This window comes from Podarcis cretensis, assembly GCF_951804945.1.
Source record: "Podarcis cretensis genome assembly, chromosome: 1".
Taxonomy (NCBI): Eukaryota; Metazoa; Chordata; class Lepidosauria; order Squamata; family Lacertidae; genus Podarcis; species Podarcis cretensis.
This window is the reverse complement of record NC_137170.1, coordinates 109512322-109539378: the sequence shown is the minus strand read 5'-3', so window position 1 is coordinate 109539378 and position 27057 is coordinate 109512322. Positions and strand designations below refer to the sequence as shown.

The following is a 27057-nucleotide window of genomic DNA, read 5'->3' as shown; positions in this document are numbered from 1 at the left end:
GCAGGGATGTCTCCCTAGCCTTGCCTGCTAAGTTGCTGGTTCTATCTTGCTCTGTCCCTGGAAATAAATTCAAGTGTGCCGCACAAATGCAGGCAGCAAAGAAGCCTTCATGCATGATTAAGATAAGGTTACCAGACGTCCCCGTTTCCCAGAGACAGTCCCTGGATTTACAAATCAGTCCCCTGACAAAATCCACCTACTTAGTAGGAAGTTGAAAAGTGTCCCCGGCTTCATTGAAAAAAATCTGGTAACCTTAGGTTAAAATGCTTAAGATTTTAACATGTAGATCATAATGTGTAATGAGATCACATTTCCCTTTTTATGCATACACATGTCCACTCGCTACATGTGGTTATCTACATAGCATGTTACACATTTTTTTCATGATAAAGTGCTTTCAGTCTAGGGAGATGTTGTCTAAGATGGTCCACAGACTCCAGAAAGAAATCCACACTCGAGAAACACAAGTTCTATACACAGATATGCTACCTGAAAATATTCTTTGCCTCCACAAAATGTTACCTCTGCTGCTGCTTCCACACACATTGAAGTAGCATTTCATACACACACACACACACACACACACACACACACACACAACACTACGCAAATTATCTCACTAAGGTGGTTTTGATAATATATATGATAAGGAACTGGTCTCGCTACCGTGATCTTTTTATACAGAGTGTGATATAAATCTAAATAACCAAATAAGAATAATCTACTTGGTATGTGAACTTTCAGCTTGTGATATGGATGTATTTGAGGCCTATAGGATCCATGACACTGGTCAGATTCAGCATCTGACAACAGCTGGACTAAAATATTTTGGCCTGTATTTTGAATGACACTTATGAAATCCAGCCAACTTTGATAGCGTTTACTAGGCAATATGAATAGAACTGCCTAGTTTTCTGACTTCCACCTGGGGAGTTGAATATTTTGGTTCTGGCTTTTCTCTCTCTGATTCAAATTGCCCCATATAAGCCTCTAAGTAGAAAAGGGAAATGTTTGTATATAATTTAGGTTTTCCCATTTTGAAAATAATTACCTGTTATTTCCCCCCACCCCAATTACAACGTATGTCAGAAATCCTTAAACTTACATGATATGCTTGGAAGACTATACAAAGCTATACAATCATGAAGGGAAAACTTTGGCCCTCCATATGTTGATGGACTCCAACTCCCACCACCCCTGACCATGCTGACCATGCTGGCCAGGGCTGATGGGAGTTGAAATGACATCTGAAGAGCCAAAGGTTTCCCACCACTGCTATACCAAAATGAACTATTTTGTAGACTTGTTAGAATATTAGCCTTCAGCGTTGCATTAGGATCTATGAGGCCCGTGTATAGAACTGAAAGCAGTAGGCAATCATGTGCCCAGAAAGGAGCAATATTGGGAAAGGAAAATCACCCCCTTGTTTGTGTACTGCTTACATTTGCGTAATACTGAGATGCTTCTCACAGCAGGGTGTTGAGGCTCAGTCAGGACAGCTTTCATTGCCTCTGAATGCTTGTTTGTCCACTGGCTTTTTGGATACTTTATACAAGGAAGGCACTAAGATACCCCTTTTTTAAAAATTAAAATATACTAAATATATACTAAAATATAGTACATCTTTGTATTTCATAAGCATTCTTGAGCCTACTCACTTGTCATTTTGTATTGCACACTAAGATGAAATGGCTCTAGATTTATGTATTGAAAAACATAAGCATTGTCTCATGAGACCAGACTCTTATCTAGAAATAGTACTCCACTTCAATGTGTGATCAGCCCAGTGTCTCTGCACCGGACTTTACAAAACCCAAAAACAAATTCCATAAAACTTGGCAATATTTTCTTATGTACTCTATTGGCAATCGCCATTAACAAATGGACTTTTATGGAAAAACACTGTGGGATGGCATGGCAAATGGATGGGATGGACATGATTTGCAATACCATGCCCCATACGGATTTGATAATATAGTCCCATAATTCTGGTTTGTTATAACTGGGGAAAACTCTTGTGCATATTATGTTGTCCTCTTTCTTCTTTTTCTTCCTTCTCTCTTGGTTAATGTGTTGTACATAATTTTCTATAAAGGGAAAGTCCCACTGGATGTATGTACCTCCAAGCAAAGATTTTTTGGGAGTGGGCTGCACTGACAATAAATGCTTAATCTGAGAGACAGTGACATATACTACTTTCTTGAAGATACTTCCACTACAATTTCAGATTAGAATTTGCATTAGGTAAAAGCCCACAAACACAATTTTGTTGTGTTCAGTATGTGCTCCTGCTTCACTGTGTCTCAAGAGTGAACTTAAAGATATGAGGAAATCCTGCACTTTGCAAACTACCTTGTATTTGAGATAGCAATGAGATTGTGAGTGGAGGGTGTGAGTTCCATTCCACAGATAATGGGAAAGGAGGCTCCTTTGAAACTATTTGGCTTGGAAGTAGAAATGTGCCTAACTTCAATGCTGCTGTATTTATTATTTTTGCTGCTCCAGTTTTTCAAACCATTTAATCTGAGGATTATAGAAGATAACTGCAAGCTAAACTATCTGGGCAGGCCAAATAAACTGATTACATATTAACTCTTTTGTCCTACAATCATCCTAGCAGACCGATATAGAAGCACTGGTTTCATCATATAATATGTGTATGGGACAGGAAAACAGTTATGTTTAGACATTGAGGATATATTTTTTAAAAAATACTTGGCATTTTCAGTTGGAGGGCTGTGCCCCAGTAGCTCCAGAGGACCAGCCCAAATCGCTGATGAACAAACATGAAGGCCAAAGGCTTTTAAGCCATTTTCACAGGAGAGATTTAAGCACCCTCTTACTTCTTCCATTAAAATAAATGGGCTTCAGTGGGCTTAACTTTGATTTTCTTCTGAGGGTATATTCCCGCCAATAGTGAGTTGCTTGATAAGGGGGAGATATAAGTATGTGTTTAACTGTTCCATCCTGCCTGGATTTTGCCTTGTGATTGATCATATATGTACCAGCCAGACCTTTCTGTTTAATTATAGTATACCTACAAGCCCACTGACATTTGTACAACCTAAATATCATGGCATACTATCATGACATGAATATAATCTCATACACACAGCATGAGTCATGAAGTGAAACTGCCAAAAGCTTTTTCCTGGAGACGCTTGAGCCCTTGTCAGATTTCAATTTCAATTAATGGCATCACATGCCAAGCAGTGCTTCATTTCTAAAATAAGAGGTGGCAGGAGGATCTCTAATGCCAGGAAACCATCCCTGAACCTGGGAAAGTTCTGAGTCCTAGGTATGTGGGTGTTGGCTGTGGTTAGTCATACATGAGAAATGGGATCAGCATCACACTCTTCAATTTTATTTCTTCCCATATTCCAGAGCTAAGTTATAGCATTAAAAAGCCTCCCCAGATATACAGGATCCAGGTGTGCCTTTAGTTTACTGCTGGTTTTATTTTTAAAAAAGCTTTGTTTTTATTAATAACTTTATTGTTTTATTCTTTTTGCAAACCGCTTTGCTTTTTTGGTTTTTACAATCAAGCAGTATATAAATTTTATGAAAATAAATCAATAGCTGAAACAAAGCCTAAAATCAACTTGAGCAACCATTTTGTCTCAGAAACGCCACTAGAATCACACAAGTAGAATGTTTACTGTCATGCCTAGCCCCACTGTTTCAGAACAGCTCAAAAACTTTGCTTTGCCTGGCATTCCGCTGTTCGCCTGGCATTCCCTATAATAAGCTGTGTGTGGTCACACCCATAGCTTAACATCTATGCAGAAGCATCTCTTTAATGCTTCATCATGTTACAGGCTTCACCTTGGGTCAGCTTGATCTAGACTGAGGCAACTGCACTTAGCAATGGCTTCTGATGACTAAAAAGAGAGAGAATAAATAGGGTTCAGGCTGATGTACCCACTGTCACCCACCTACCCCATCAAGACCGTGCAGAGCTTGTCTGAGGCCCATGGCATGAATATTGTTAGAATAAAGTTATAAACTCAACAGCGTAAGTCCAGCAGGCCCCTGGCAAGGCCCCCTGCCCAGCTTAGCCTCTGAGGCCCGGAGCAAGTGTACCCTGCTGCCTCATGGGCCTGCACACCATGACTTTTGGCAAGAAGTGCATTCCAGCCCAGCATTCACCACCATAACATAGGTTGTGCATGTTGGCCTCTATTTTTGCATTACCATCAAAGTACTCAAGTTGCTGGGCAAGCACAATCAGACCTTTTAAACTTGTTTCTTCTCTTCTTTTTCTGTTCTTAAACTGCTTTGCATTTCTTTGCTTGCCTTTGCTTCTTTGTTGCATTTCCCTGGTCATTCATTTTTTTGCTTTGTTTTCCCACTCCTCAGTAGCTGGGGGGGGGGGGGTGTGGAGTGCAATTTAATATGAAGCATGTCCAAAACAGGGTTCTTAACACTTGCCACAGGAAAGGCTCAGAGGTAGAGCATCTGCTTTGCTTGCAGAAAATCCCAGGTTCAATCCCCGACACCTCCAGGTATGAATGGGAATGTCCCCTATCCGAAACTCAGGAGAGTCACTGCCAGACAATGTGGAAAATACTGGGATAGATGAACAAATTATCTGACTTTGTATAAGGCAGCTTCCTATATTCCTAAAGCTCCCCACCTCCCAAAAAGAATTCCTCTTTGCTACCTCGATCAGCTGCCATGGCTATTACAAATATGTTCACCCCTTTCCCCAGCCTCCCTGGGCCCTGAACTAAGAGGTACAAAGAGCACATGGCAGCCTTTTGAACACATAAATAACATTGTCAGATCTGGCCTGCATGCTGTTTTGAACAATAACTATGCCCCTACAGATGGCGTAAGGGAAGGTCCAATAGACACAGGGACCTGAGAGTGAATATTAATGTGTGTGAGCACATCTGTGAAAACAGAGATGAAGGAACCCCTAGCATTGCACTGCACTCAGAGATGTTGATGGAGTAGCCTGGGGATAGTCATAGAATGCACATCTGCATAAACTGCCCAAGCATAACATCCAATATTCAAAGGTTCATAACTTTAGAAAACTTAACAGATGCTCATGCATTTTCCCACCTCACCGATGTATTTGTTTTTCTATGCAATAACTTTCTTCCAACTGTTTCCTGTGTTGGAGAACAGGGAACAGGGTGCAGAAGAGATCATTTGTCTTTAATACAAGAGGAAGGAACTGTTATGGCACTCCCTTCTTATGTCTAATATATCAGAAAAAAATATCCCCAAATTTCTAGACAGCATGATAAGTTTGGGATGTGGAATGCCAACCATGTAAAGTCAGAACATTTTACTGCTACAAAAAATGGAGTTAAAGTTGAATTTATTGCCCTATGTTACACTAGAGAGCACTCCTCCAAACACACTAATGTAGATCTTCTAGCAGTTGTGTCACCTTTTGTTATCTCTTTGGGAAACCCATCATATAAAATAAATGTATGTTGATATAGACAAGAGTTAGTAAAGTTTAACAGGCTGTCAGTTGTATTATAGCTTGGCTAGCATTATAGCCAGAGGTGGTGAACCTGCTGCCTCCCAGATATTGTTGGACTCCAGTTCCCATCAGCCACAGGTGGCAGTAGGAGGGTTATAGTCCACCAACACCTGGTGAGCTTGAGGTTCCCCAACCCGCCTTAGAAAATAATTAAAGGCAGTACCAAACATGTCCAATGTTTGGAAATTACCTGTTAACCAGAAAACATATGGCAGGTTATTTATCCAAGATACCTATCAGATTTCATTGGTAGGTACTTGAATTATTTCCAGTCTGTCAAACTATATTTTGGCCAACCTACAAATGGCAGCTATAACTCAACTTCATCCCCGTTCCATTTAAATGAGCTATGCATGCATGAAAAAGTTGGGATATTAGAATTTTCCACAATTTTATATCGTTTCATATAGATGGAGCAATATATTGGAAGCTGTTTCTCCAGCAGACGCTGGGCAGGAAGTGGAAGCATATCCCAAGCAGTATTAGAACCCATATTAGATACATAGAATTCCATCCATCCACTGCTGCTGTGCTGGTTGGCTTGCCCAAGTATGAGTGGAGGGTATTTAGGCCCATGATATCAGTAGTGATGAGTTACATAGCTTCTTGTGCATAGCCAAGCAACCCTCTGTGCCTTAGCTGTTAACCGTTATTCAAGGATGCATTGAGCATATCCTATCGTCCTTCCCATAACTCTTTAGAAGCAGCAAATAGTAACAACATTGCCTCTCCCCATACCCAATCTCTTCCTAGATCTTTTCATTTCCACTTTTATTTGATATTTGGATTATCTCCCCCCCCCCTTCTTGATACAACAGTCTTCCAGGCATATAGAACAAGGCTTATCTGTTTCACCTTAGACAGAAGATGTGAACTGATAAAGCATCAGAGCAAGGTATCTTTCCTCTGGCCTGTTTCTTGCTCCATGGAGATTTGATATGGTATTTTATGAGATGAAGACAGGAACACAAAGGAGCAAAAATGCAGCTCATGTATACTCTGTGGAATTGTGTGGATAAAGCCTTAGAAAAATTATTGCATTGTAAGTGGTATGTACTAGTCACAATCCAATGCAGAGGTGTGAAATCCAGTGAAATCCATTCTCAGAACAGCATTTGATCAAATGGAAGCATCTGCAGACATTAGAGAAGGGGAACTGGTTTTCCCTGATTTTCCCTGCAACCCTTTCCACACAGTTCTGGACGGTGCTCCAGCCCTCTGGAGCAGTTTTTAAGTGGCTGTTATTTTTATGCTATGTATAAAGTATATTGGTGCTTAAAACACACTTAAAAAAAACTCTTTGTGCAATCCATTGTTATCTGAATGCACCAATACATACAGCAGCAGAAAGTGCAAAATAAGAGAAAATCTCACCCCCTTCTCTTAAGTTAACAGACACATCTGCTGGATCAAAAGCCATTCCACAAGCAGAACAGCAGTGGTGGGTTTCACCCAGAGTCAAGCAAACTTATATCAACGTATTCCAATACAATATGTATGTTAACCTAGTTTTTAAAACATTAGACCATGAAATTAGCACTTTTAGCTGCTTGACCTCAGGGACCTAAAAGATGCCTCTTCAGCACAGATATTATAGTAAATCATTAGTCCACAAAAGAATATTCTGAAAAATAGCAATTGCGGAGGGTACTGAAAACATCATGATAGTCATTTATGTATTTATAAAATGATCTCATGTCTGAACCTTTTCTATGCAAACAAAAGTACAAAAATCACATTTGTCTTCCATAGAAACTGACTCAGATGTCTAATATTCTTTCCTGAACATAAATAAAAGGAAAACTCATTATATTTTATCTATGTTGGCTATTCAGACATTTATTTCCTATTAATCAGGCTGAACATTAACTCTAGTTGACTGACTCTTTTTCTAACAGACAGAATGTTGTTAAGTGGGAATGATTCAGCAGCTATGTTGACGTAGGAAATCAGTGTAAGAAGCAAGACAGCATAACCCAGACTGCCTTCTAGTGCTGACGGCATTCAAAATGCCTGCAACCTGGCAGTCCATGAATTTGGCACATGGTGCCAGATCACTGAAGTGCCTAAGTAATGAAATTTTGCTGATGTGTGTGTAGCAAAAGGGGGGGGGGACTTCCACAAGAGGTATTTCAATTTTTACTTTGCAAAAGTAATGAGTATCTTGGCATCAACATCTTCAAAATTTGGGGGCAGTGTGAGCTGCTCTGTCAGGTCTTGCTAGTCACACTATGGGAATTCAGCAGAATTACTGGTATGTAATATATGACATCAGGTGTACTCATCAGGTGTACATTTTGCTGGGCATGGCTTGGCCAAAATGGCCTCATGGTCCAAATGGAAAGGCCTGGTGGGACTTATTAGCAGGGGGAGCTCTCCACCCCTGCTTTATGGCTACTAGCAACCACAGCCAGCCACCCCAAGACATCCAGGTACGTCCTCTACCACTGCAGCACCACCCAAGAATTTCAGGTGTAATCTGGAGTAAAAGTTCAGGATCCTGGAAAATCAGCCAAATGAACAGACAATGGCATGTGCAATTGTGCCTGTTGCCCCACCCCTCTGTAAACGACACAGAAAAGATTGATTTCTTTCTTTGAGAGTGAAAAAGAAACAAACGTTAAAAACTATGAAATATCTTGATGCCTGGAAGTATGCTGCTTCCCAAAGAAAGAATATCAGCTGACAGAGGGCAGGTACTCAAGTGGTCTTCACATATGCACTGAACATGTTAATGCAACTTAAGGTTTTTTTTAAAATATCTTCAACATTCTCAGGAGTGACCAAACTGCAGTTGGGACCTGAGCAGTTCCAGTGCAGCTTTGCAGCCTTTTCTCCCTGTCATCTCCTAGGGAATCATGGTCAAGTTGGTAGGAAATGAGAAACTGGATTATCAAGGTGGAAGTGACAGAGTTGGCTGAGTCCAATGAGGAGTATGGTTGTGGCAGTGAAGTGGCATAAGCCACAATGAGAATGCTGTGAGGTAGAAAAGGAAGCAATGGGAGCCAGAAAGCACTTGGGGTTTTATGAGATTCTATATATTTTAGATTATAAATGCAAACAATTAAATTGTACAGTGGTACCTCAGATTAAGTACTTAATTCGTTCCGGAGGTCCATTCTTAACCTGAAACTGTTCTTAACCTGAAGCACCACTTTAGCTAATGGGGCCTCCCCCTGCTGCTGCTGCTGCCGCACCGCTGGAGCCCGGTTTCTGTTCTTATCCTGAAGCAAAGTTCTTAACCTGAAGCACTATTTCTGGGTTAGCGGAGTGTGTAACCTGAAGCGTATGTAACCTGAAGCGTATGTAACCCGAGGTACCACTGTATGAGTCCAGGGCAGCAACAACATCCCAAACCCTTGCATCATATTTGTGAAATGTTAAACCAAAAGTTATGATTGACTCAACTGGCTGCCTTTATTCTATGTCTTATCTTAAAAACAACAGTGTGCTGGTTTTGTATTGATTTTGTATCGTATCAGCTAATCATTAACCAGAAGTGCCTTAAATACTTTCAACAATTGAACAATAATTGTTGAAAACAATTTCAATATTTGTTGAAAACAATCAAGTTGAAAAAGGACCATATTTTTACCATAGCTTTTCACTTGTTATTTTTTTCTATTGATACCTCTTCTGTTTAAAACTTGTTCCATGTAATAATAATAATAATAATAATAATAATAATAATAATAAAAAATTATTATTCATACCCCACCCATCTAGCTGGGCTTCCCCAGCCACTCTGGGCGGCTTCCAACAAAATATTAAAATACTGTAATACATCAAACATTAAAGGTTCCCCTAAACAGGGCTGCCTTCAGATGTCTTCTAAAAGTCTGGTAGTTGTTGTTCTTTTTGACATCTGGTGGGAGGGCATTCCACAGGGAGGGCACCACTACCGAGAAGGCCCTCTGCCTGGTTCCCTGTAACTTGGCTTCTCACAATGAGGGAACCGCCAGAAGGCCCTCGGCACTGGACCTCAGTGTCTGGGTAGAATGATGGGGGTGGAGACGCTCCTTCAGATATACTGGACCAAGGTTATTATAAAATCCAAAGTCATTATCCTTATTTGTGTGTATAAATTAGCAGTCTTAGTGATCATTATAAAGGCATATATCTTGAGACAGAAGCCTGGCCACAAAAATGCAACCATGTACTGTAAGTCAGTCAAGACTTCAAGTTCTTTATTCAGATTGTTATCATTTTGGTGATTAAGCCTATTATTGCTTTAAAAACAAATGAACACCAAAAACAGAATTATCTTCAGACTTGCAGAAAGTTCCAATGATAAAATTCCTGATCTCTTTTACATAGGAAACAGGTGGATAAAGGCTTTAGCTTTTTGTGCCTTGCTGAGTCAGAAACCTGGGAAAGAATTAATCGGTCAAAGGTTTTTGTTCTTGAAGAAACTGCAGCTGTTGTGGGGTGTAACTGTTCACCCACATAGTGGTTTGGGCTGAATTGCTTTCCATTGACTGAACTGGAAGTGCACTAGACCAGAACATTGAGGGCCAGAAATGATCAAACTAGAATATTTCAGTCTTATGGCACTGACCCATCCTTTGAGCTCCTCTCTCTTTCCATTCCCACCCACTAGCCTCTACCCCATGCCATGCTTTGCATGTCTCCACTTTATCCCTTATGAATTCTGCAAAGTCAGTTTGTACAATGTTAGTGTCACAGAGGAATTCACTTAAAAAGCTTCTCTGTGCCAGGGACAATAGGCAGCATTCCATACGGCATCTACCCAGGCCAGATCAGGAGGGTGGGGGTGGTAAAAGAGGGGCACATGCTGCAGGCAGCAGATCCTCCAAGTCTCCCTATTTTCCAGGGACAGTCATGGATTTACAGAAGCCATCCCAGTTTCTAATTTGATCCTGGAGTGTTTTCCTTAGGACGTCCCTATTTTCATTGGAGAAATACTGGAGGGTATGGTGGCAGCAAGTGAGGGGTGGCAGCAGACAGCAAACTACCTCCTCCCTTTTTCATACCTGTAGCAATGCAGAAGTGAGTCCTTTTGAAATGGGCTTCTTTAGAGGGTTTGTACTCTGCTCAGGGGTTGGGGAGGAAAGGAACAGCTAGCTAGGACAGGAAGGTGCGCAGGGAGGAGCAGAGTTGCCAAAGAAAGCAGCAGCAGAAAAAAAAAAATCAGCCAGCAAGGTGACACAGATATTTATGGAAATCCCCAGCTTGTGATTCCCAGCAACTAGTATACTGATGCATACTGCCGTCAACAGTGGAGATAGAATACAGTGGTCACTGAAGGTCTTAAACTCCCTGAATTTATCCGATTCTCTTTTGAAAGCCACATGGAAGCTTTTCCAGAGGCTTCCAGTGGGCACCCTGAACATGCAAACAATACACTTATTATAGCCACTTTCCTGCTACCACACTGGATACTTCCGCTCTGTTTACAGGTAGGTAGCCGTGTTGATCTGCCGTAGTCGAAACAAAATGAACAAATTCTTTCCAGTAGCACCTTAGAGACCAACTAAGTTTGTTATTGGTATGAGCTTTCGTGTGCATGTATCTGAAGAAGTGTGCATGCACACGAAAGCTCATAACAATAACAAACTTGGTTGGTCTCTAAGGTGCTACTGGAAGGAATTTGTTTATTTTGTTCTGCTCTGTGTTTGTGTACTTGCTGCAGCTCTCGTTTTTGGGAGCAGTGAACTACTACACTGTCAGCTACTTTCCAGTAGCTGACCAGTATTTCCCATCAAGTCTTATATCACTTCCTTCGGCCTCAGAGAGAAATAATCAGTTGTGCACTTTTTCTTATAACAACCAGCTTTCAACTTTTTTTTAGTGCAGCTAATTCTCAACAATTGAGAAAAGACAGCAGCCAAAAAGGGAGCAGCCAAATAGCATTATTTTAAGTACCAAACAATGCAAAACACAACGTTGTTACATTCTGGTATGGCAAAGGCCCTTTTTGTCAAGCCATTAATTTGTACTTGATCTTTGGGCAAGCAGGGGAAGGCAGCTATTAAGGCAAGAATGATTTCAGCTACCTGAGGAATTTTTTAAAAGACAACAATAAACGAAACCTAGGAAATCCCCTGGCTAGACCTACCAGCTTTAGGAATGTTCGTCACATTGCCTGGAGCACACAAAGTAGCACGAACAACATGCAAGACAAAGATAATATTGTCTGTGCTTTCCATGGCATTAAGAGATGTGTCATAAACACCCAGGTGACCTACCTAGCCATGTGCTTGAGCATATTTGTCCAAAGAGCAAACCAAAGAACTTTAAAAACAGCAACATTTTGCTTCATACAAGAGGAAAAGATATTGAGTTAATATGCTGTTGTTTATAACTGGAAGCTTTACAAAGCAAAGAAACCAGCACCTGTAGTGGTGGAGTAGCTGAAAACGAAATAAGAGGTTGAAAATAAAAGATCCATCATAGTTTCTTCATGATAGACAACCCCAGCATGTAATGTAATGCTTTGCTGTGGTCCTGATTTTAATATATATATATATATATATATATGAGAGAGAGAATAAATAACTTCACTGACAGCACATCAAGGACTTTCCTTTTGAAACTGGGACTTGCAAAAACAGGGGATCAGTCTTGGTGAGTTATAGTATTATTGTCACCCTACATGAATGTGGTTACCAGTGCTGATTCCTGATCATTGGTACCGGTTTGGACATCACCCTTGAAGAAAAGAGTTCTTTTCAGATGCTGTAGGGATGTGCTACAGGACACAATAGCCATCGTTTGGCACTGTGGGGACAACAAGACCCAAAGGGAATTGGTCCTCTTCCTACCTCCCTTCACATATTGTGATCCAAGAGTCAGCAGAAGCCTAGGACTTCCTCCCTCTCCTCCCCACATATGACCTCTTCACACACACCCAAAATTTGGCCCTGAGTGGGTCAGGAACCCCCCCCCCCCAGGACAATGCATGGTGGTTTAGGGGGAGTTGTAATATACAGTTACTGATTGTCATGATTGTCATGACAGCACAAAGGGGAGGAGAAAGAGGATCCCATTGAGGGGTGTAGCTGGGACAGGGACACACTGAGGCAAGGTGGGGATGGGGAAGGAGAGGTTGGTGTAAGAAGTACTCATGATGTGATATGTTAATGTGTGTCTGTACAGAAATTCAGCACTCATGCTATCCATCTAACCAAATAATCAAGGCTCAAGAACTAATTTCTCCCTTCACCCCATTATTTTAGTCACTGTGCAAACCTAAAGAGTCTATCCTGACATTTACACATTGTATAATGAAGATAATATATTATTTCTTAAACCCTTTCCAATTTTAGGATTCTTTCACCAACAAAAAAAATGAAAAATGAAAGCCCGCAGGAGAGAGTTTATTTGTACCCTTCTTTCTTTTAGAATTGGATTCACCATTCTTGTCTCCATTACTTCCTTTAGCAATGTTTGAAAAGCCATTCCATGGTCGTGAAGTCTTAGTCAAGCATAATGTATAAAAAGTGCTTGAACATCACAAGATTGTGTAAGTCATGTGTGTAAAATCCAAAGTTTGAATTTCTAAAACTTCAAAGGCCACAGTGTAATATTTTTGCCTGCCAAATTGTTATGTTACCAGGAGATGGCAGCACTTTATATAAACACAACCTGTATGTCAAGCTGTTTTCTAAAACAGCATAAGAAGGACTCTTCTCTGTCGTTCATCCAGCAGTGCTTCAGTGTCCCAGGTGTCCAGGATGGAGCAGTGTGTTGGGTGGCCAAAAGAAACAGTGCGTCAGATCACTGGAAAAGACTACAGCAACTATAACTATAAGGGCAAACTCCCCAAGCTCTACACCAGGAGTGAGGAACTTTTTATTTAATCTAGCCTTGCTGGCCACCTGTCAATCACCTGGCATCACAATGACATCAGCAGAAAAGGGGGGAAAACAATGACATCAGCAGATAGGGCACTTTGATGTTCCAAAATTAACTGATGTGCTGTGGAGCCAAAGCCTGGTTTTTGCAGGCATCAATTGCATGAGCAATTTAACCATGGAGAACTCACTAGCATAGCTGATCTAGTAGACTTTTGTTCTACTCTCCATCAGCACTTTAAGACTCCTGATTGTGCACCTCTCCCTGCTCCCCACGTATGACCATCAGGTGTGGGGCAGGCATACTTGACAGAAATGGCCTTGTGGGCCAAAATTGGCCTGAAAGCCTGAGATTCACCACCCGTACCCTAAACTGCTGCTAAATATGAGTCTTTCTGCCACTTGGAGAAGTTATACTGTCGGCAATCCTTTTCTTTTATAGTAAGCCCATGCATGGCAATTTAATCTCCTCATTTTCCCATGAAACAATTCTTGTACAAAAACCTGCCATTTACCACAATAGAGTAAATCCTTTAAAAATCTATCATTTATGTGGTAGTTACTGAGATTTCTGTATGATGACTGTTTCACACATGCAAATATATGTGAAATATAATTTTTATTTTATTAGAGTTGAAAGGCAGGATATAAATATTTTAAAATACATGATTCAATTGCTTAAGTTCTTTACTAGCTTGAAATTCATATACTGTAATTCTTAGGAGTATGCACACATTAAGAAATAATAATAATACAATAGAAAGAAACACTGGAACACAGTATTCTCACAGGCAGGAGAGTCATTTTCCTCTCTACCCTTTATGAGTGAGCCCCATGCTTTTCATATGTGGGCACAAATAGCCCCAGAAGGGTTAGGTGGAACTAACAGCACCCACAGGTCAGTGAAGTAGTCCTTGGGACTGCACATGACAAGCACATGTCTGCCTGTGGTTTAGTGAGTCTACACTTTGTGCTGGCAGGTTTGCTATACGCTGATAACATTCAATAATTCCTCCCCTCTTTGTCTTTACCAAGTCTTGTAATCTCCTGTCCAGTGATCTAGCTACCCACAACTCATGCACTAATATGTGCTACTTGATCCAACCAAAAGTGCTGGTGGCTTTCAGCTCTTGTCATGCTTAAGGAGTATTGCTGAATGGAATTGTATTACCTTTAAGCCCCAAGATGAACCTTAAGGAGCCACTTCCTAGTCCTGAAATCCTGTGAATTACATTGCCACTCTAGGGAGGCTTACTCAGTAGGACTTATTTCTGAGTAAGCATGTATCTTATTACACTGCACATCATATGATACATACATTCAAACAGCCATTATTTTCTCATCCCTGACCCTGGTCACCCACTGCCCTGTTTCTCCTTATTTGTGCAATTGAAGAATGTCATATTCACATTTTAGGGCAAGTTGTCAGGAGTTGACATTATCCTAGGTATAAGCTCCCTTCCATCTAGAGAACCCAACTGGGATCTGGGAAGAGAATAACTGGCAGGTAATGGATGCCTCTCGACTCCCTTGATGTATTTATTTATTTATTATATCTCTCTAGCTCCCTTCCTCCCAAAGGAGCTCAAGATGATATACAGCATAGTTCATTAACAAACATCAACAACACTTCCATGCTGACCCACAAACACCCACCTACAGTTCTTTGCTCTCCTATGGTTGCTCCTCTTTATTGTTGAGGGTGCATAGTAGTGTGTACGGGGTAAAGGGAAGTAAATTGGTACAGGCTTCTGATTTGGATTGGGGCACTATGACTTCCTTTTCTTCAGAACTGATGTGGACAGATTAAGCATGCATATAACATAAAATGTAAGTAGTGCACAGCCTGTCATTCCACACACTGTAGCTTTTGAGGAATATTGTTGAACTGTTGATAACCTGCTGCAGAACAGTTATGTATATATATACACACACACACACACACACACACACACACCACCCTAATATATTATTTCTCTAAGCAAAATAGCAAATGCCCTTCTGACTTTTAAATCAGTAGAAGACAAGCTGCCATTTCCTGCCAAGGTCATGGGTTTGATCGCCATTCAGGCCACCTGCATATTCCTGCATTGCAGAGGGTTCAACTTCAACTACAGAAACCTCTGGGTCCAACTCTATGATTCCATGATTTTGAAGCCATTGTACTGTGACTCATAAATGTAAACTATTACTCCGCTTGTGTTTACCGAGGGTGAGGACGTGATTTTTCAATCTGAATATGGCATGTCACTGCACCTCACTACAAGCAGCCTAGGGAACCATTTGAAAGATGTTGTGAGTCATACTTCCTCCAATAGTCATCTTTAGGACTTGTGGAGTAAACTCCCTTGCATATAAAGCTATTAACTCTTGAAATCAAAACTATGTTGGTAACTGAACGGGGGCAGAGTTCAGAGGGAGCTGCAACTGGGGTCAACCTCAAGGGTAGGTGAATCCGTCAATGTGAGTTTCTCGTTTTTCCAGTCTTCCACATTTCCACATCAGTTTGTGATTTTATTTTTAGTCCTTATGGAAATTCAGCAACATTTTTGTTCACCATTTCCACATATAGGCACATTTTATCTTATTTTGGTACCCATTAGTTGGCTGGGAACCTGCACTTCAAAATTCAGAGAGATGCCAGTTTTGAAGGATGTATGTATTTCAGTTCTCTTATTGTTTTGGAATGTGCAAATTAGTTAAGTTTGCCTTTCACTTGTAAATGAATCAGATTTTGCTCTTCTCCCAAGTCAGCACCCAGTTGTCCGTGGTGGGTCTGTATTATAGCCAGCCTAAGACTCTTTGCTGCCTGAGGAGGAGTAAATAGCACTCCATCCCCTCCAGTCAAGGCACAGAGCATCAGAGCCTAGCCAAGTCTGGACCAGTAAATTCCACATGCATCACTCCATCACCCTGGCAGCACAAAGACAACAATAATATATTAAATAACTAACTATCTTCTGCCCTTTCATGACATCCAGCTCAGGGCTGCCTTAGGTAGGCTTAGCTCTGTGCCACAACAGAAAAGTTGCCTCGACACATAATATATTCAGCTATTCAAAAATTAGCCACTTATTTACCTTCCTGGCCTGAAAGCTTTGCTGTTGTTTTTTAACAGACCATTTCTTTCTTTCTTTCTTTCTTTCTTTCTTTCTTTCTTACCTGGTCAGATGTCAATCCCATTTGCATGTCTGGCTATTTTCTTTCACCAGTGAAGAGCAATGTGAAATTTGTCCCCCTTTCTGCTCCATTTCTTCTCTTCTATACTCCCTGCCACTTCATCTCAGGGAATCAAAAGAACCCATAGTATTCGCAGCAGTGGAACGTATTTATTTCTTCATTTGATTATTTAGCCATTTTTGAACTGTCCCTTCACCGAAAACATTCACAGGGCACTTTATTTATTTTTTTAAAGCAAGAAAGTAATTGTAAAGATATAGCCCACATTTAAGAAAAACACTGAAGCAATTCTCATAAATTACACAAATGGCATAATTAAAAACACGGTGGCCAAGTAGATGCCTGAGGAAAAACCACAAGCATGACCCTGAGTAAAAGAGAACTCTCCCCTCCTGTGGTTTCCAGCAAATGGTATTCAGAAACATTACTGCCTCCAACTGTGGAGGCAGAGCATAGCCATCATGACTAGTAGCCTTCAAAAGCTCTCTCCACCATGCATTTGTCTAATCCTCCTTTAACTCCATCTAGGTATATGGCCACCAATGTTTCCTGTGAGTACAAATTCCATTGTTAAACAATGTGCTCAGTGGCGTAGCGTGAGTTGTCAGCACCCGGGGCAAGGCAAGTAATTTGCGCCCCCTAACCCGTGGATTTGCGCCCCCTAACCTGTGGATTTGCGCCCCCTAACCCTAACCCCCAGATGTTGCGCCCGTTGCGTCCGGCCCCCCCTGCACCCCTCACGCTACGCCACTGAATGTGCTTCACGATGGAGAACTTTCCTTTATCTGTCTGGAATCTTCTGATCTTCCGCTTCATTGGATGCCCATGAGTTCTAGTGTTGGGAGGGAGGGGGTTTCTCTATCCACGTTCTCTATGCCATGAATAATTTTAATTGCAAATTGGTTTGTTTGTTTTTTATGGTAAAGTGCATTGCGAGTCATTAGTTGGGTATAAATATAGCCAGTGATGAAAGCATGAGTGAGTGAATGAATGCTTAGCAGGAGTACCATAGAAAGGAAATGGCTTGCAGTGAAAGGGGTTTTCCTCCCAAATGATCCCCTGAGTGTCCTGACTTCACCATGACTCCTACTCATGCCTAATCAGATAAATTCAGGCTCTTAATGCAGGGAACAGTAGTTATCATCTGAAGGGCATAGCTCTCACCATTCAGGTAACAGGTGAGTCAAGGCCTCTAGCCTGGGAAAGGGACATAAATAGCATTGTAATAAAGCAGCTGACTAGAGCTTAATGTTGGGCGGGGGTGAGCTAAAATAGCAGGGATATTGTTTCAGATGTCAATTGGGGATGAGACAAAAGTTTTCAGGAAGCTGTGCTTCAGCAAAATCTAAAATCCTGCTCTTTGATTCATTCAGGGATATATTTAAAGTGTGTGAGAGTGAAAGAGAGTACATTTCTGTTTCATATAGTCAGTGCTTTTTTTCTTAAAAAAAATGTTTAGGGGTACCCTCATTTTCTTACTCATATTGAAATACCGCCCCTCAATGAGGCCAAACTTAAATTCACAAAATGTTTAGGGGTGTGCGTACCCCCAGGGGAAAAGCACTGCATATAGTTATCGTGAGATGTTAAGCAAAGAGACTTGTGCCTTTGATGTGCTTAGCACACCAAACAGGCCCCAAAATCCCCATAATGTGAGGAATATGCTAGTCTGCCACACACAAAAATATCTTGTGTGACCCAATAGTACTGCTCCGACAGCGGGTGCCTTGCCCTCTCCTCACCAGTGTATCTGCACGATGTACTGCTCAGGCTTTGCTCATCTGTTTGAGGGTAATTCCATCTCTCTGCCAAGTATGATGGGAGCATACGTAGCTCTTCTGAGGCATTACCTCACCTCAGAAGAGACCGTCTGCTGTGCATCTTCTAATTAACAGGGACAACCAGAATACCGACATGCAGAAACAGAAAAGGGTAGTCTCCTTTGAGGCAGGGCTGGCTCAACCATTAGATGCAATGTTGTGCTTGCCTCAGGCAGCAGATGCTGTGGGGAGGGGCAGTGGCAAGGTGTTGGAGGACACAGCTGTGTGTGCCCCACAACTTGCCTTTCATACCCCTAAACTAGCCTGCCGTCCTCAGTTGCAGCAGAAGACACTGGCAGTGTATTAAAGTAAGATTTAAATGCCAGCTTCTGAACACAGTATGTAGGAGTGTCATCCTGTCCTTTGCCTCAGGCAGCAAAATGTCCTGGGCCAAGGAGGCACTCTAAATGTGAATGTTTTCAGCTGTAAGAGTAAAGTGTGCCCTAGGTTTCCCATTTCTATTTCAGAAAATAGTGCCCCTCAGTTATCAGAAAAGTGTGGATATTTTATTTATTTATTAAAAAAAATTGTATACCACTATTTCACAGAAAAATATAAAAGTGGTTTACAATATTGCATAAAATCATACCGTAAAAACCACATGAAAAAATGAAATCAGAATTGAAATCAAACATCAGTTAAGTATTGTGGAAAGATGTGTTCTTAATTCCTGCATAGACTTGGCAGAATAAAAATGTTTTCATAATAATATTAATAATAACAATTTATTATTTATACATCGCCCATCTGGCTGGGTTTCCCCAGCCACTCTGGTTGGCTCCCAACAGAATATAAAAAACATGATAAAACATCAAACATTAATGCAGGTGTTTAGAGGTTGAAATAGAAGGCGCTTGCTGAATCTCTCTTAGCAGAGTATTCCACAATACTGGGCCAATGACACTAAAGGCTTGGTTTCTTGTTGTCAAATGAGCCTCTCAAACAGGGGCAACCCTGTGATAACCCATGAATGACATGGAAAATTCAGAGATTCTAAATGCATAGTGACTGCTGCGGTCAAATGAACAGAAGGTCTAAACTATAAATGCAGAGAACCCTCCATTTGGTTGGTTATAATTTATCCAAAGCAGAAAAAAGTAGATGCTCTGGCACAGCTCTAGCAACAGACACACAACACATGCTGTGTGGTTTATTGGAAAGCTTTTTTTAAAGCGTGAAAAATTGGAGATGGTAAGACGCTCCTTTGCTAGGAACTGCCACTCCTCTCTGTGGGTTGGATTACAAGATTGATTGAAACTATTTTGCAAACAGTATGCCACATATATTCAGCAATGATGCAAATGTTGCCCCCAAGTGATACTTTCAATTAATACGTTACATGGGATGTCAGGAGGGATAAAGTTTTATCAGTTGTGGAAAATTAAATGGAGATTTCCTGATAAATAATAGTTTTCCTAACAACGTGAAACTTGACATTTCTTGCTGCTTCCCTAAGTCAGAAGGGCATGGTACTAGGAGAAGCAGTACGTGAGAGTGGAGCAGGGGACATCAGTGAGCTTCTTGTATAAGCAATTCAGCAAAACTGAACTCAAAAGATCTTTCAAATCCATCCTTATATGCACAAAATATTTTGTCCAGGCCAAAATTGTGCAGTCAATTTCCAGATAAAAATCCATCAATCAACCACATGATCTTGGCCTATGCATGTGGGATGCTATGCATATAGGTCTCTTCAGAGATCTATGGACAGCAGAGATAAGTCTAGTGCACCTGCTCCATGCACAGAGCCAAATTAGGCCTTTCCAGTAGTGCATAACCCAGCCCTTTCATGTCTTAATCTGCATAAATTGAATGCACTGAGAGATGACTAAATTGGTGTCTACTTATTCACTCTTACATTTGACCAAAGGTCTGTAAATGGTTCACATGGAAGGTCCTTTCACAGGTCAAGTAAAAGGTATGATTCCTCTCTTTCTCAGGGACACTGACAGAGGGCTACACTTATACCAGGCCCCAAACACTTAGCTTTCATTTAAATAAATAAAAAAGTCAGTTGAACATTTCTAACAAAAGTTAGAAAGCAAATTGTGGAGACAATTCTAAAGCTTCAGCATGTGGCAGGCAGCATCATAGCTAAGGAAACTTAATCACTGTTTTTAATCAATCAGAGGAAGAAATGCTGACTATTCTGACACTGGACAGACTGGATTATGTTAGTTTAAGTACTTTCTTTCATGTCCACATTGTTTCATTCATTCCCAAAGTATGCTTTCTTTACAGAATAAAACCGGTGGGTGGGGGCACATGTCATTATGACACATGTTGGCTAGGTGGGCTGCCCCAACTACCTGTCAGAATCCATGCAAAACATTCTTTGAAGCAGCATCCCCTATCCTTTAAACATTGCTTGAGCAATGTTAAAAGGAGCGGTTGCTGCTTCAAAGAGCACTTTTGCAAAGAGCTTTAAGACAGCTCCCATGTTCCCATCTGGGCCTTCTCAATGCTTGAAAAACCTTTAAAGGGGAGGCTGTTTCAAAGAGTGATTTGCAAAGGGCTTTAATACAGCATCCCTCCTCTGTCTGTGATTCAAAAGGTCTGAGATTTCCACAACATCAATAGTAAAACATTTTTAAAAGCAATTTGTGAACAGCTAATACATTCTATGAACAGTGATCTCAGTGACTCGGGAACAGTGTCTTTCAGCCATCAAATGCCTGGGTTTTTAAACTATGCATGAAAGTCAATAATGAGAGGCAGCTGCAGCTCACTAGGGAAGGCATTCCACAAACAGGGAACAGCCATTGAAAAGGCCCTGTCATGAGCCAATACCTACCATGCAGCCTCACCACCACCAAGGTGTCACCTGCCGATCAAAGGGTGTGAGATAGTTGATACTGGTGAGCATTCACACAAAATGGCACAAGAGTTGATTTCCCATGCTGCTTGTGTGAATATGTAAATCTCATAAATGTGTGAGAGAAGTCTTTCCCAGCCAAAAAAGGTCTGTCTCAGCCATGCAGAGAGAAACCTCCACACACACAAAATCCCACTGAGGTAAAATAGCTCCTATGCTGCTCGATGTCCCTGACATCAAGGGCCTTAGCCAGCCAACATTTTAGTAAGCTTAGTGATTATATTTCAAAATGTATTCCAGCAAGCTGACATTCAGATGTGTCTCATAACAGTTTTTACTTTTTAGCCACACACATTTGCTTTTGCTCATTTTATCCTTCTAATGCAAAGTTCAACATTCTCTGCAAATTTAATCACAACTTCCAACATTGTTGGTTAGGATTACACAGTGGTGACATATACTTTTTTCCCTTTTCAGAACTGGTTTTACAAGGTTCATATCCAACAAGGAAGTTGAGGAAAAAATGGGATTTATACACCTCCACTCCAGGTATTTTACCCAAATAATTCTACCATTCAGTTAACATAGGGAACATCTTTGAAAAACGATATTGGGCCTGTATATCAACTCTAAATGCACTATATTCCAACATTCATGGGTTCCTAATGAGCTCTGTAAGGCTAAGTCTGTGGATTAAAAACAGCAACCGGGAAGTCAGGACTGTACCTGTATGAATTCCCCCACCTTCTTCTGACTATATACCTGTCTTCCTTATAAGGGAAACAAGGAAGTAAGATAAAGAATTCCATAACCATGCTGATAGCCCTTAGGCACAGCTTGCAGTTCACCTATCCAGGTGGCACACTGTATTGTTGCCTTTTTTATGTTACTGTAGTGTTCTGGTAACTGAGAATATTTCTTCTAAAACCTGCCTGGACTGAAGTTCTCAATCGTCAAGTTCTCATAAAGTTTCTGCACTGGGCTCATTACGCTGGACATAATTAATTTTGATATGTTTTGTATGTGCAGCCAGATCTGAAAGCGAATGGGGATTGAATTGCTTTGCCTTTTTTTCCTATTCCTGCAAAGAATTAACTATGTACAAGGTAAGGCTCACAGGTGATGTATTAACTTTTGGGGAAATGTCCTATCCTGCTCTTTTAAAAACTTTTTTAAAACGAGTATACTAGTCCTGTTATGCATGCAGCTGTATCTTTCCACTTGACTATCGTGTAGCTGTTTTGAACTGAGTTTCGTTCCTGTTACCGAGGCTATGTATAGAATGTAATCCTAAGGACTGCTTATTTTTACAAATGAATAGTGTAAGAATTTACACTGCATCTGTGATTCTGTTCTGTTTTATAGAACCTAATACATTTTTAACTTAGAGCACAAATAAATTTCCAGAAAAGTAGCAGTAGTAGAAAATGTCTGGTGCACAAAGAGCTGATGATCCAGCTGAATCAGGAATGATAGAGATCAAGTACATGAAACACAATGACTGATTCATACATTTTTTTTTTTACAAATCTTTCTTTTTGCCAGTTGTCACCTTGGGAAAAGCTGGGTATTCATTTCAGTCAAGACTATGCTTCAACGTAATTTTGTTTCATAATGACTTCAATTTCACGGCACTTTTTGGTCACCGTTTTGAATATCGACAGACATTCAGTTCAAAGGGTGGAAAGGGTACACTGGCAGGCTGTGTTTGGTCAAGTTGGAACAATACCCAGAACATTTTGTTATCTGCAATAATTATGCTGTGTTCTGATCTATTATATTTCCTTGATTTTTATATGCAGGGAATTGTAATCCAGGGAGTGCAGTGAATTGTAAAGAGTGTTTGCTTTCTGGACCGCATTGTGGATGGTGCTTTCAAGAGGTAAAGTGAATTATCTGAAATATTTTAAAGTAACACCAGTACTTGAAGTTGTTATGAAAAGAGTCTGTCCAACTCTCCGCTCTGATTCTAATCCTGCCCTGAGGGAAGAAATTCAGAAGCTGAATCAAAAGATTTATTTCAGAACCTAAGGGCTTGAGCACACCCAGTAAAATATTTTACTTCTTTTTAAGTAGCTGGTCCCCAGCCCTAAACCCTAATCTACCGCACAAACTAGGTTGTTTACATTCCCCTCCATTTCAAAAAATAGTCTGATGTGTGGCATGGAGAGCTGCTGCTTGAGAAACACAAATCCAAAGCATTTATTAGATTTCTAGCAAAAAGAGGCCTTGCGTATTAATAGCATAGAAAAGTATTTTCCTAAGAATTGCTCAGTGTATACATTTTCTGAGATTTCGCAGAATTTGAAAGTTTTTGGCAAAAAAGAAATATGGTGACAGAAACAGAGAGATGGATAAATGACATGAAGCAAAGGCCCATTGGTAAGAAGATATAACACAAATCTATCTGGAAGGGAAAGGGAGCTACCGGTATGTTTCAGAACCCACCTAAAGAAAAAATGTGTAGAACTAGTAAGGGCAATCCATGGGCAGAAACAGGATCGACCCGAAACTCTTCGTTGACAGACAGGGGGGAAATGTCCCCTTAAGGCAAGGTGCTTAGTACTCATGGCTAGCCAAGTCATTTTGGTGTTTAAAGAAAAAACCCAAAAAGTCCACTCCACCCTGCTCCTGGCAGTAAATAATAATAATAATATTGCTGCAGTTACTTAGAAACTGTCATTCAAGGCCAAAGGTGCTAATTTTCTGCAATTCTAAGCATGTACAATTCCGCATAGAACTCGATATGTGGCACAATATTTGCATTCCTCACAAACTCAGCTTTTGCTTTCAAAGAAAAGGAGTGCAATTATTATTATTATTATTATTTAATTGAAAGAAAATGGTTGACCTTTCATGACCTTCCTCACTATGCCTAATGACAGGGCCGGTCAAGGCAGAAAATATGTTTTGAATTTGTTCTTGGAGCGAAAATTTTCACACACTGCAACAACTCCATGAAAAGATCTATTGAGTGGCCCCTCTAAACTCTTAATATACAGTCTGCATGTTTTCAAATGACTGTCCACAGTTAAGAGAACTTGAACCTCAGTTATGGACCAGCCACAGCTAAGAATTTTACAGTGTAATCCAATATGTATCAGCTCAAAAGTATATCCCGTTGAGTTCAGTGGAGCTTACTGCTTGGCAAATGGGTATAGGATTATAACCTTAAAGTGCTGTCTACTTTGATGGGGAGATTTGGCCATGTGGTTAACATTCAGGCATCAAAATCAAAAGGAACTGAATGTGCTTAACGTAAACTGAATTGCACTCCTTTTCTTTGGAAGCAAAAGCTGAGTTTGTCAGGAATGCAAATATTGTGCCACATATCGAGTTCTATGCGGAATTGTACATGCTCAGAATTGCAGAAAATTAGTACCTTTGGCCTTGAATGGCAGTTTCTAAGTAACTGCATCAGGCATTATTTTCACAACATATACAGTACTTAGAGAAAACAGTCTGTGAAACTATTTCTTGTATTCAGAAGTTTCCAATGAAGAAATTATGTTCTACTGTGCATCAATGTTCCATTGTTTGGATTTTCTTGGAATATCCCAAACCTTTATATTTTTGTTTGTTCCTGAAAGTGAACTAAAATATTCACTTTCAGAATACTCCTTTTGTATGGGGTGGCATTCTGAGAAAGAACTAGAAACCTCATTGATTAAGCAAAGAGAGGGGAGAAGCAGCTTATCAGTTCTTCAGTTCCTCGGTTTCTTCTATACAGCATTTCAAACTTTTAAATGTGCCAGGTTTTTTTTTAAAAAAAACTGTACAACTATGTGTAAGCAAATGCTACAGGTACATATGCATAAAATGCACATATTAGCATTTAAGCATACACAAAAGCTGAATTTTCATGAAAATGCTTTTTAAAAGCAGATAATTGCAAATTGTTGTGGAGGGGTACAGAAGTGAATTTAAGATTGGGAAAATGAAAACTGAGGGAAACCAGAATTAACAGGTTCATCCATCTCTAATCCAACTAGACCAATGCTCACAAAATGCATGTAAATTGTTAATGGTCTTGGCAGACCACTTAATTATTTTTCCGCCTGTTGTAGTTCACTGTGTTAGATGCTATTCGATTTTTAAGTGTATCTCAATGGCTTCTTTTATTTATTATACTGGAATTTAATAGATTACATTTTGCATTTCATAGAACTTGAATTGCCATGAAATATAAAAAGCAACAAAAATGTAAAATAAAATAAAATAAAAAGCCTGCTTGCTTTGGAAAAACATTGGAATCAGTCCAGTCAAGTGCAGATTCAGCGATGTTTGTAAAGGAGCCCCCCTAGATTCAACAAAGCTTTCCCAGGCACAACACAAGTGTAGGGAATGGAAGTCTCATCTGAAACCTTTGCTTTGTGTTGAATATCAAGCCTGAGGAATAGTTGTGTGAATAGCTGGTGACTTTTAGTTAATCCCCAAAAAGACACTAAACTATTGTTTTTGTTTGCATTTTTTTTTTCTTAGCATGTCCTTTGCCTTTCCTTTTCCTTTTCCTTTCTTTCCCCTACCTCTTTTTTTTTTTTTTTTTTTTTTTTGTCTGAAATCACCAGCACAGACTGTTGGCTAAAAATACTGAGTCTAAGCATCCTTAAAATATGGGCTGACGTGGTAATGCATCTTTCTTTTTTTGAAAAGTCAGCAGATTCAGAGTGTTTTTCTGGAGATGATCATATGCTGTTGTCTCTAAGCATTTCATAGCAGTAGGTGATTTTTATATATACTGCTTTGGCTGTGAAAGCTTGGTTGCCAAATTAAAAATAAGCCAGTATCCCCTTTGAATATACATATTAATAAACTAAGTTTGGTTTTCATGGAAATACGAGGAATAGCAATCTTTCGAGAAATTATGTTGAAGACAGGAGCACTGAAAAGTCTGTATTCATACTGTTATGGTATATTCTTGGGGAGGACTGCAAGGGCAGATCTTATATTTGTAGATTTAAAATAGCCATGCTCTAGTATTTATTCAGCTGCACTATCTGAAATTACATAACTTGAGGGGGTAAATGTGCTTAAAACAGTTTTGGTTTTTTTAATGGTTGACAAATATATGGCAATCACAGAGACTTGTCCAATCCAGAACTTTCACATGATCCATTTGGGCAGTGGAACAAAAATGGCCCACTCAGAAGCCCTCTTTGTAAGTTACTTGAATAAAGAGGAAAAGTGAATATAGAGGGACTGTGGGCTGCACTTTTGACCCACCCTCTATGGCACATGATTCCCCAGCCCAGCCACCACCCAAGTGTTAGAATAGCTGTCTGAGGCAGGCAAACCTTCAGGCAGTTGCTCAAGATCCATGGAAACCTTTGCACAAAGGGGTAAAAGTCCAAAGGAATCCCTGCCACAGATGACCATGCTAACACATGGATGGCAGGGGTGAGACTTGGGGGGGGGGAGTCTTACATCAGGGAACTGTGTCAGATGTGCAACCCCCACAACCACACTCTACATGCTTTTCATTTTCACATCAGCAACTAGAAGAGTAAAAGCTAATGGAAGTTTAGAGATGGTAGTCTCTAGAAGCACCATCACCTCATCTAACATTAACACAGGAATGGCTCTATTTGCACTTAGCACACTCTATTATTATTATTATTATTATTATTATTATTATTATTATTATCTCTGAATTTTGAAACACTTATACAATTTACTTTAAAAATTACAAGGATAAAAATATATTACAAAAAATGTATTCCTCCTTCTTTAGAATGATTCCTGAGAATATACGGTACCCCAACTCACCCTTCCCAACATGGAAGAGGTTATATCAGAATTGGGTTTTTTCCAGTGACTTTTCTAGAAAAGGCCTGTAAGTGGACTGCTGGGTCACACTAATGCTTGCTATCAGATCCTTCAAAAAATCCTAAACTGATGACATAACTGGACAAACTATTTTTG

General features: G+C 40.2%; 1 protein-coding gene across 2 annotated transcripts in view; it reads left to right on the top strand.

The window, feature by feature from the left end:
* ITGB6 (integrin subunit beta 6) overlaps nt 1-27057 on the top strand; it is a 67710-nt gene that overhangs the window by 6762 nt on the left and 33891 nt on the right. Inside the window, exons 3-5 of one of the 2 annotated variants that reach the window (XM_079977849.1) lie at nt 21613-21684; nt 22165-22241; nt 22938-23017. In XM_079977849.1, the coding sequence (XP_079833975.1) occupies nt 22181-22241; nt 22938-23017 (141 nt within the window). In that variant the 5' untranslated portion in view covers nt 21613-21684; nt 22165-22180. The remainder of the gene's footprint in view (nt 1-21612; nt 21685-22164; nt 22242-22937; nt 23018-27057) is intronic. The other variant, XM_079977850.1, reaches the window with a different exon arrangement.